This window comes from Penaeus vannamei, chromosome 13, assembly GCF_042767895.1.
Source record: "Penaeus vannamei isolate JL-2024 chromosome 13, ASM4276789v1, whole genome shotgun sequence".
In the NCBI taxonomy this organism is placed as follows: domain Eukaryota; kingdom Metazoa; phylum Arthropoda; class Malacostraca; order Decapoda; family Penaeidae; genus Penaeus; species Penaeus vannamei.
Genome location: NC_091561.1, coordinates 44,468,176 through 44,480,675, shown reverse-complemented (window position 1 = coordinate 44,480,675; position 12,500 = coordinate 44,468,176). Strand labels below are relative to the sequence as shown.

Here is a 12,500-nt window from a genome sequence, read left to right as displayed (position 1 = left end):
TATTGCTATAAACAATGATAACACAGACGATGCTGTTTAATACGATAATTGCAATGATAATAATGATACTAATAACAGTAACAATAATAACCACGGCAACCTAACATAATAAAAATCCCAAGAACATGTCATCACTATATTCGAACCTCAAAGCCTAGAAAAAAAAGTTTTCCTTCTTCTAATGACCATATCCTTCTTCCCCCCCCCCTTCCTCCCTGCTCACCCCCTTCACCCCCCCAGCGCGTCAACCACATCCTGACCCCCAGTGAGAGGATTGGCAGCAACCTCACCCGCTACACCTACCTCGTCAGGATCCCCCCAAGGTTCCCCCAGGGGCGTGACCAGTATTCCGTGCTGCCCTACATCCTGAAGCGAAACATTAAGGTAAAAAAAATCCTGAAGTTATCATAAGAATGGTCTTTTTTCATATAATTTGGTTCATGTTTTCTGTTTTAGAAGTTCTTCTTATGTGTATGAGAATCTTAATTTTTCTCTCACTATTTGACTCATGATTTCTGTTGAATTCTATTTAATGTCATGTATGTATTGTCACATCTTGTATCTGTCTCATGTATTGTTGAAGGCACACATATAGAAGTACACAACCACACACAGTAACCTATAGACACACAGAGAAGTACATAAACACACACAGAAGTACATACACACACAGCAACCTATAGACACACACAGAAGCACACACACACACAGCAACCTATAGACACACACAGAAGTATATAAACACACACAGCAACCTATAGACACACACAGCAACCTATGGACACACACAGCAACCTATAGACACACAGAAGTATATAAACACACACAGCAACCCATGGACACACACAGCAACCTATGGACACACACAGCAACCTATAGACACACACAGAAGTACACAAACACCCACAGCAACCTATAGACACACACAGCAACCTATAGACACACACAGAAGTACACACAAACACCCACAGTACCTCACACAGCCCCACCGTGCCTCTTCCCCTTCTGCCGGCAGCCCCCCAGCGACCCGAAGACGCGAGTGGTCCTGATCTCGCGGCTCCTGACCCGCCGCTACAGGCTGTGGTCCACCTCGCAGATGGTCAGCGCCAGGATCGAGACCTCGAGGCTGTCCTCCAAGGCCTCCTCGACGACCACCCTCTCCGGCGCCCCGAGGATCTCCGCGGCGGGCATGAAGGTCATCAAGCAGTTCCACCTGCAGGATCTGCTAAAGAAGCAGGAGCAGCGCGCCGCCGTGGAGGCTGCCAAGCTGAGGCGCTCCAGAGGACACAGGAAGGTGGGGGACTTTTGCTGTTTTTGTCATTGGTGTCATTGTTGTTGTTGTTATCATCCTTATCATCATTGTCATTATCATTAATATTATTGTTGTTGTTATTATTGCTAGTATCATTATCGTTATCAATATTATTATTACTATAATCATTATCATTATTATTGTTATAATTGTCATTATTATTTCGTAATGTTTCTCTGCTAATTACGCTCATTCACCTACCTGATCCTGAACGAATCAGAGTTGTTTGTTCCATTATGACCATAAATAACTGCATCATAATGACCTTATTTGACCTTATTTATGAATCGCTGTTGTATGTATAATCATGACCTTAATTAGCAACAATGAATCACAGTTGCATGGATAATCAAGACCTTATATAGTATTTATGAATCAGTGTAATTTGCGTAATCATGTCCCTAATCAATCCTTAATTGATATTCAAAATTAATGTAATGAATTAAAGTAATGAATTAAAGTCGTATTCGTAGTTGTGACCTTAATTAGCAACTATGAATCAGTGTTTCCGTGATCACGACCTTCATTAATATCCATTAATTAACGTTACATGCCTTTTGGTTCCCTCGATTGACCTCTCCGGCCCAGGTGGTCAGGCGCGCGTCTCCGGCCGTGAAGTACCGCGAGGCCTCCCAGCTGTGCGGCCTCGAGGACCAGCTGGAGGAGCAGCGGGAGGAGCGCGCCCGGAGACCCCAGCCCTCGGAGCGCGACCTGGCGAGGTGGGCGGCCTTTTGGGTGTCGTGGGGCGGCGGGTTGGGTGGGGTGGGAGGCTTTGGGCCAGGGCAGGGGGAGGGGAAGGGGAGGGGGAGGGGGGTAAGATGGAGGGATTTGCTCTTTTTTTTTTTTTTTTTTTTTTTTTTTTAGCTGTCTGTCTGGCTAGATGTGTGTAGGTTATTTATACGCATTCACACGCGTACACGCACGTATATGTATATATATATAGATAGATAGATAGATAGATAGATAGATATAGATATATATATAGATATAGATATAGATATATAGATAGATAGATAGATAGAAATAGATATAGATATAGAGAAACAGATAAATTAATTGATTGATTAATTGACTCATTGATTGATGGATAGATAGATGTATAGACACATTAACACACACACACACACACACACACTCACACACACACAAGCAAATTGCAATGAAAACAGGAACTTTTCCAAACAAACATGTTAATAAATGATTCCAATAACGACAAAAGTAGGAAAGTTTGTGGAGACCCATTTTCTTAATTACGTAAAACAGCTGATAGTTCAAAACCTCTATCTCACTTTCTTATAAAACATTCTTATGTCTACCGTCTCTTTCTATCAACTTTATTTGCGCAATCATAGACTTCTTAACCATTTTCTTCAATTTTATGGTGTGGATTCCAGTCATTCCGTTACAGCCCAACTGTATGTAAATATGTAATAGAGTATAGGCCTAACACATGATATGATATGCTATAAAAACACCATATCTTTTAATACCATTTTGAACATTTCTTCTGAGGTGAGCTACGCAAGGTATTTTGAATATTTGTGTTCAAATATAGGATCTATTCAGCGTAAATAGTGTATTTACTCCACATGCCTCTAGTATACATAATTATGCTTACTATTCAGATGCAGTGTAGTGTGTGACGTTCTTGGCAAAGCGTTCTTATAAACAACTGTCGGATTAAAAGTATGTTACACCTGTTAGTAACAAGCTCCACGCATTTGCACTAATTATTGTTACTATACAGGTATACATCTGTACACACAGAAAAAATGCATACATGAATTACACACGTTCACACACACACACACACACACACACACACACACACACACACACACACACACACACACACACACACACACACACACACACACACACACACACACACACACACACACACACACACACACACACACACACACACACGTATTTATCTATCATGTGGGATCAGGGAGATTCAGAATCCATTTATATATTATTTAAGGCCAAAGAGATTCAGATTCTTGTTTTTTCTCGTCTTGAGCTTCAGAATCCACTTAATACCAAATATATTAATTTTTTTCTTCACCTCATAATAGATCAAGCAATTCAAAATTAATTCATATATCCTTTCATACCAAAGATATTCAGGTTTATTATCATATTTGTCATTAGAGATCAAGCAAATTAAAAATCAGTATATATATCCTTTAATACCAAAGAGATTCTTTATCATCACAGATCAAGCAGATTCAAAAATTGATTTACAAAGAGATCAGAATTCTTTATCATTATAGATCAAGCAACTTTAAAACCAAGTCATATATCCTTTCATACCAAAGGTATTCAGGTATATTATCTTATTTGTCATTTAGAGTTCAAGCAAATTCAAAATTGAATTATATCTTTAATACCAAAGAGATTCAAGTTTATTCTCATATTCATCACTAAGTTTATATCCTTTCATACCAAAGATATCAGATTTATTCTTTATAATCATAGATCAAGCAAATTTAAAAAAATATTTACATCTTTGATATCAAAGAGATTCAAGTTTATTTTCATATTCATCATTGTTATATATATTTTCATACCAAAGATATCAGGTTTATACTTAATCATCATAGATCAAGCAAATTCAATATTCTTTTATAAATCCCTTAACACCAAAGATATTCATGTATATTCTTTATTATAGATCAAGCAGATTCGAAATCAATCTATATATCCTTTAATCCCAAAGAAATTCAAGTTTATTATCATATTTGCCATGAACCTATATATCCTTTCATACCAAAGATATCAGGTTTATTCTTTATCATCATAAATCAAACAGATTCGATATTCGTTATAAATCTCTTCATGGCCAGATACGCTCACTACCTGGTAATCCCAAAGAAATTCAAGTTTATTATCATATTTGTTATGAAATATGCCCATTAAAAATAAGGAGATATCAGGTTTATTATTTATTATAAATCAAGTAGATTCGATATTCCTATATGAGTCCCTTAATACCAAAGATATTAATGTATATTCTTTAGCATTAGAGATCAAACAGATTCGCAGTCAATTTATATATCCTTTGATAACAAAGAAATTCAAGTTTATTATCATATTTGTTATGAAATATGTCCATTAAAAATAAGGAGATATCAGGTTTATTCTTAATCATCATAGATCAAGCAGATTCGATATTCCTTTATAAATCCCTTAACACCAAAGATATTCATGGATCTTTATCATTATAGATCAAGCAGATTCGAAATCAATTTATATACCCTTTGATACCAAAGAAATTCAAGTTTATTATCATATTTGTTATGAAATATGCCCATTAAAAATAAGGAGATATCAGGTTTATTCTTTATCATCATAGATCAAGCAGATTCGATATTCCTTTATAAATCTCTTCATGGCCAGATACGCTCACTACCTGGCCCACGGGATCAAGACGGCGCAGATGACGTCACCGCCGGCCAACCTCCTGAAGGTGGTCACGATGGACGTAGACAAGTCGATGCTGAGGAACATCCGGTGGGTGGCTGGGCTGTGGCCTTGTGTTCCAAGTTGTGTTTCCTTTTTTATTTTATTTTTGTGTTTTAGTTTTTGTTTCATGTGTGTGTTTATTTGCTATGTTATTATGCTTTGTTTTAATTGTTTTCTTCTTTTTCTTTCATTCTGCTTGGCTGTGGCCTTGTGTTCCAAGTTGTGTTTTTTTTCTTATTTATTTATTTATTATTTTTGTTTGTTTTATGTGTGTTTTTATTTGTAATGTTATTATGCTTTGTTTTAACTGTTTTTTGCGTTTTTCTTTCATTCTGCTTGTTTTTTACAAATTATTATTCATTTATTATTATTTCTTATGTGTGTATTTATTTGTAATGTTCTTATGCTTTGCTTTAACTGTTTTCTAATATTATTTATTTTATGTTTATTTATTTGTAATGGTATTATGCTTTGATTTAACTGTTTTCTAATTCTCTTTCTTTCCACTCGGCTGTGTCCTTGTGTTCTAAGTTATGTTGGATTTTTTTTTCTTATGTGTATTTATCTGCAGTTATGCTTTGATTTTACTGTTTTCTCCCTTTTCTTTCTTTATTTTAATTTCTTTTCACCTTACTGGCTTTGTTTTGTTTTACTTTTGCGTGTGAGTTGCAGTATATTTATTTCTAGTGTCTTATATCTATTTCTATGCTTTATTTTTACTTTATCTATTTCCTATCTTTATTCGTGTATTTTTTTCGAGTTATTTAGTTTAATGTGTTTATTCAGAGGAGTATACAGGGGAGGACATTGGCCCCTGGAGTGGTTAATTGCATCCACCACACCTGAGGAACACGAAATACAGAAATATGTGAATAATTTAGGCAGAAATCTGAATACGGTTGTGCTAGTATTTACTGCAAAATCTATGCTATTATATTTATATATGCATATATCTTTTGTATAAATTTTCTGTCTATGTATGTGGAATAGCCTATGTGGTCTGCTTATTATTGATATCATATATGCAATATTAATCAAAAGATACTACAGTGTTCCTAAATACGCGGGGAATATCTTCGAAATGTCAAAGAAGAAAATTAATAAAAGTAATAAAAAGGATAATGTAGGGTAAATAAGCAATAGAAGAGGAAAGCAATGCTGGAATTACTTCTCCTTTAAACCATATTTCTGCCGCCTCTTATTTGCGTTGCCCCCCCTCCCCCTCTTTTTAAAACCATCCCGAATCCGCGATAGTAGCTTTTTATATTTATTATTAGTATTTTTTAAAAATCTTTTACATCTTTTTGTGTCCTTTGTTATGATTTTATTTGAATCGAAACTGGTGAAATCAAGAAGAAAAAGAAGAAAAGAAGACAAAAGAAGGAAAAGAAGAGAAACAAAGAGAATAAGAAAAGAGGAAGAAAAAGAAAAGATAAAAAAAGAAGAAGCAGTTTCCAGTTTTCCTTCTCCGTATATGATAATTTCCTCACATTTTCGTATTATTTTGGGCGGTTATTTTGCAAGTGAATATTATTGCTTCCTACTCCTTCCTCACTAATGCCACCCTTTACATGCTACTTGAATTAACATAATTTCCTTTGAAAACACAAGCCAAATTCCTCATGGTCCATCATAACACATAACTGCAAATTTACACTGAAAACTAAATGGCGGAAGTCAACCCATCTCAAATAAAACTACCGGGCTGGAACAACGGTTATGGCGTCCCTTCAAGTGTCATCCGCTTCTCCTCAACATGGTTCTACACCTTCGTCGGGGTCTAAAGGAAAAGAGAAGCGAGAGAGTGTACTGGTTATATTATTCTTTCCAGTCGAGTCCTTCAAAAGACAGTATTTCAAATTAGTTTGGGAGGACCGGCGGCCATCTCACTTTCGCTGAAGGGGAAAGAGCGACGTATGGTGGTTACTATAGATACGAAAATAAACTTTTAATTCGGGTTTTCCTTGGTTAATACGTGTCAAATCCCCGTTTCATAATGTGCTATGACCCAAGCTGGTTATTATACACTGTCGACTAGTTTTTTTTTAGAGCTAATAAGATTTGTAATAGATAAAAAGGTATGTGTAAACGACAAAAGGGAAGTCTGTTGAATTTCAAATCAGTTCCGTCATGGCTGGGTTGTGTATGACGTGCCGTTTCGCCTTTACCGTGCAAAATATCATGGCGATAGCGGAATAGAGTGGCGAATAATGGCCTTAATTCTAGACAACAGCGACGACGTGGATTTTTACAACTCATAGGTAGGTCACACACACACACACACACACACACACACACACACACACACACACACACACACACACACACACACACACACACACACACACACACACACACACACACACACACATACACACACACACACACACACACACACACACACACACACACACACACACACACACACACACACACACACACACACACACACACACACACACACGCACACACGCACACACGCACACACGCACACACGCACACACATACACACACATACACACACATACACACACACACAGAGAGAGAGAGAGAGAGAGAGAGAGAGAGAGAGAGAGAGAGAGAGAGAGAGAGTGAGCGAGAGCGAGAGCGAGAGAGACAGAAACAGAGAGACAAAGACAGAGACAGAGAGACAGACAGACAGAGACAGTGAGAAACACCAAGAACAATACCAGAAACAATTAAAAAAACATTCACAGGGCTACCAACGTGCAAGGCAAACACAACACCACCTTAATAATCGCCCCCATTGACACATTCCATTCACAGGTTCCGTCTGGTGGTGAGCGAGCTGGTAGAGGAACTGCAGGACTGCTTCTACAAGGGAGCTAGAAGTGCCATTCTCAAGTACGCCCTTCGCTGCCCGACTGTGAGGGCGAGGTGAGGAAAACTGGAGGATTTTAAGGAGTTTGTGAAGACTTGCAAGTGAGGGACTATGCTTGATTTTGAGTTTTTGTTGTTGTTGTTGTTGTTTATTTTTGTGGGAGACTCGAGTTGGAAGATAAAGCACGTTTATGAGGATTTTTTGTTTTGTTTTGTTTTATGGGATTTTTTTTGTTCTTGTTTAGGTTTGGATTTATCGTGTTTATGGGATTTTGTTTGAAAGTGAAATGGAAAGGATGTGTTATGGTGAAGACTAAATATCTAAATATTTCTCTTCTCTGTCCGACAATTTTCTATTTCTCCTTCTTCTCCTTCTCCTTCCCCTATTCTCCTTCTCTTCTTCTTAATTCACGGATAGCGCTATATCCTTTGTATTTAATATCCTTACAAAATCAGAATTTTATTAATCCCCGGGTTCCCTGAGTGTTTAGTGTTTTTTGAACGTGCATTGTATTTTCTTAAAATCTCGTCTAAAAATCAATGTTTACGCAGTTTTCTGTTTGTTTTTATGATCTTTATGATTGCAATGATGGCAAGTATACATCATAACATGTGCATGGCGAAGAAATTAATTAGAGAGAATAATGTCCACAAAAGTTCTCGTAAAATTATAGAAAGACGTAGGCCTATATTCGAGTATATTAGTTTATGAAATCGGTAGATTAGCGAACTCTTAAAACATTCTCCTTCCCTCACATAGTTGTTACGAATTTATAAGAAAAATACAAACTTACGGATACATAAAGTAGCTTTGGCAAACGCTAAACGATTATAGCGGCTTCTGTGTCTGTTGGCACATTGGCAAAGGACAAGAAACTCAAACCGCTTGAAGTAGGAACAAGTTTGGGTTATTTCCTTTGACGGGAAATGGCGATGAATTAAAGATATATTAGGAGCGGTTCTGTGTTTGACAAGGAAGAGAAATAAGTGAATTTAAAACTGTTACTTTTGCGTTTTCTGCTAATTGTAGTAGTACTGTTGTTATTATTGTTATTTCTTATGAATGTATGGATAGTAAGCATGTATACACGCATATTATTTATATTATAATATTCTTGGGGAAATCACTTTCTTGTGTAAGTTACATATTGTGTCGAAGGAAAAAGTACTATCATTATTACATACTGTACCATGAGAATGCATAGATATACAACACCAGCTGTCAAACTGACGAAGATGTAATACCGAAACATAAACCTTTTGCATTGTGAAATTATACTTTACCATTCATAACTACTATCGCATTTGTAATAATGAACTCTAATCAGCGTGCGTGAAAAATATTCATAAATGCAGACATGTATATACACAAATAAATGCGTATCTGTATATATATCTGATAGATAAACATTTGAATATCTATTTGTCTGGCTGATACGAATGTCTAGACTGATGAATATGCATTTATTTCTTTATTTGTGCATTTCAAGTATACGAATATTCTTTGATTAGGCCTCGCACAATTTTAATAAACTGGCTGAAGATTGTATTTACATCACCAAAAGTAATCAGATTGGTGAATCCCAAACGGTAATATATGCGTCATACCAAACGATTTTCAATAAAAAAAAGTGCTTGGTAGGCCTATGCCAAAACGGGAGAATGATGAGAAGATTTTTAAAAGTTCCAGAGGCATAGAAGGCATATATGTTAAGAGACAGAAGCCTTACAATTTGCGGTAACAGATAATATAACATTAGATCACTTAAATGTAATAATGGTGTAAGTGGGGAAAAAGCATAGGGCACCCCCCCCCCACTCCCCCATCCACACACCACCTGCAGAGATACGTTCTTATACAGACAGATGTTTATATATTTCCTTGTCACTATGCATTCTCTCTTATTCATACTTTTTTTTTTTAACTCTTTCTATCCCCCACCTCTCGTTTTATTTCTCTGTCTATCAATTGATTTGTCTATCTATTTGTTTATTCATTTATCTATCTAATGGTCTATTTATCTGTTCTATTTATCTGTCTATGTATCTACATCCTCTCTCTCTCTCTCTCTCTCTCTCTCTCTCTCTCTCTCTCTCTCTCTCTCTCTCTCTCTCTCTCTCTGTCTCTCTCTCTCTCTCTCTCTCTCTCTTTCTCTCTCTCTCTCTCTCTCTCTCTCTCTCTCTCTCTCTCTCTCTCTCTCTCTCTCTCTCTCTCTCTCTCTCTCTCTCTCTCTCTCTCTCTCTCTCTCTCTCTCGCCACACACACACACACGCACACACACGCACACACACGCACACACACACACACACACACACACACACACACACACACACACACACACACACACACACACACACGTACACACACACACGTACACACATACACACGCACATTTACCGTTTACGAACGTCGTGGACAAAGATGACCCATTATAGTTAATTGATAATTTCGTCACATTTTAAGTATTGAAAACGGCACAGATGTTCAGTGAGTCAAAGAACTTAATCGCTTGGTTTTTGACTAAAAAGATACAGATAAAGGCAAACAAATAAACTTTTTTATTCAAATTTCATCCGAGAGGTAATGTCAGCTCCAGTACGAATCGGATGTATTGCGATGGTAATGAAAATATATCCGGGTATAGATATGCTGGCTCATTAATATGCTGAGAGTGAGATTAAGTTGTATAATCGTTTTTCTTTCAGGTGTTTAATTTAATATGATTAATGTTCAAGGAATGTATAGTTTAATGAAAAAAAATAGGTTTTGCAAAACTTTTAGAGGTCATAGATTTATGCTTTTCGTAAATCATATGAAGCGACAGGAGAAGATTTATTAAAAACGGGTTATAAATGTGTGCTCGTTAAGAATGTGCTAATTTGAGAAGATGGTGTCAATGATCATTCATTTATTAATATATCCATTCATGTAAAAAGGTGTGAATGAGAATGAATATCTTCACCAAACCAAGAGATGTATTTGACCGGTTTCGAATGTATCTTCGTCAGAAATACACACGTGAAATATTATGAAATATGTATTTCCGGCGAAGATATATAGTCGAAACCGGTCAAATGCATATCTTGTTTTGTGAAGATATTCATTCTCATTCATACCTTTTCTACATTTGTCAACATGAATACGGTTCAATATTCATTCATTTTTACTTCGTGGCGGCAGTAAATGTATTATTTTATGTTTTTATTGTATATTTGCTTATTTGATGATTTATTTGGTTATCGTATTTTTCAAATTTATTTAACTAATCTTTATCTATCTATCATTCTTTGTAAATGATAATGAAAGTAAGTATCCCCATTTTATATTGATCACTATAAATTATTCAATAATTTGAATAGTGCGTCACCCTCTTAACATTATTATATCTAAGAAAGAAACGAAATAATTGAAGCCGTTTTACATATACATTTATTTTGTTTATTTTATAAATCTTATGAGCCTATAGTTTATTCCTACGTCATATATGCCTCTCTGTAATTGAATCAAATGGAGTTAATGATATTACATTATGAAATATCATTCCTGTCATTTAAAGTTCGCGTGTGTGGTGATTATTACAACGCGTAATTTTGCAATATTGAAATGGGCGTCCTTGTGACCTGATTAAATACGCAATTTAATTTTATATTTTTATATCGCCTTTTTATAGTGATCTCTATAAAATATTCAATAATTTGAATAGTGCGTCACCCTGTTAACATTATTATATCTAAGAAAGAAACGAAATAATTGAAGCCGTTTTACATATACATTTATTTTGTTTATTTATAAATTGATTAACGCTTGGGAAAATGATTAAGGGTATTTGGTACTATGCTTGTTATCCATTCCAGTGATTAGCTAATATAAAAGGATGGTTTGATGAAAGATTATAAACATGATAAAGGGTCGATACCAATAATATAATGATTTATATGTTGACGGACATAAGTGATAATAATTTTAGTGTGGTACCAATTAACTGGTTGCTCCCATAGCTGCTAAAAGGACTAGTGTTGGTAGTAATAAAAGTGATGGATGGCACGGGATCCAATCTAGTGATGGTGGAAATAATGACGATGGCAGTCATGGTAATGGTGGAAATTATAATGGTGATGACGATGACGATTATGACTGTCATGCAGAATGTCTTTTTTTGAAAGTTCTACAGAAGACAGAAAAAAAATATTTTTCAGAAAGAAATATATAAACGAAGCATGGTATATTTTGGAATTTTATTGACAGGAAATAAGCAAATAATTCCAGAAAAAATATAGGTAAAACATAGTGTTTTTTTTAAAGAATTCTGATAAACGCATGTATACAATTTTGTTATGGAAAATTGAGAATATAAATGAAACAATTTTTAGAAATTTATACCATAGATAAACAAACAAATATTTTCAGCAAAAAATAACCCTTCCCCCCCCCTCTCCCCCCTACAGGCTGGGCATCGGAGTGCCGCCCCAGAGCCACGACCCCCTGGTGGTCCGCGCACCCGTCCCCTGGCACCAGAGCTTCCTCACGGGCGCCCACCACTGCTACCACAACCTGTTCGCGCTCAACCACATCCTGAACAACCTCGATACCATCTGGGAGGAGAGGTGAGGCGGGGGTATCGGGTGGGGCCCTCTGGTGGGGGCGGGGCGGGAAGAAGGGGTGGGAAGGGGGGGGGGAGGGAGGGAAGGGGAGTGTGTAGGGGGGAGTATGGTGGGGCTTGGGGGGGCATTCGTGGTGGGAGGTGGAGATATAGGGGGGGGTACTCATGCATGCGGTTATGATGGGGTGTGGGTAAAGAGACACGGGCAGGCGCATGCACGTACATGTATACACGTAGGACCGAATACATACACAAACACAGACACAGACACAAAC

The 12,500-nt window shown here is 36.7% G+C and overlaps 1 protein-coding gene across 1 annotated transcript in view; it reads left to right on the top strand.

Annotated features, from left to right (window-relative positions):
• The window catches only part of LOC113806178 (dynein axonemal heavy chain 3-like), a 109,040-nt gene that overhangs the window by 2,868 nt on the left and 93,672 nt on the right, over positions 1–12,500 (top strand). Inside the window, exons 3-8 of the mRNA XM_070129307.1 lie at positions 241–384; positions 1,016–1,294; positions 1,901–2,031; positions 4,718–4,831; positions 7,571–7,681; positions 12,071–12,229. Coding sequence (XP_069985408.1) covers positions 241–384; positions 1,016–1,294; positions 1,901–2,031; positions 4,718–4,831; positions 7,571–7,681; positions 12,071–12,229 — 938 coding nt within the window. The remainder of the gene's footprint in view (positions 1–240; positions 385–1,015; positions 1,295–1,900; positions 2,032–4,717; positions 4,832–7,570; positions 7,682–12,070; positions 12,230–12,500) is intronic.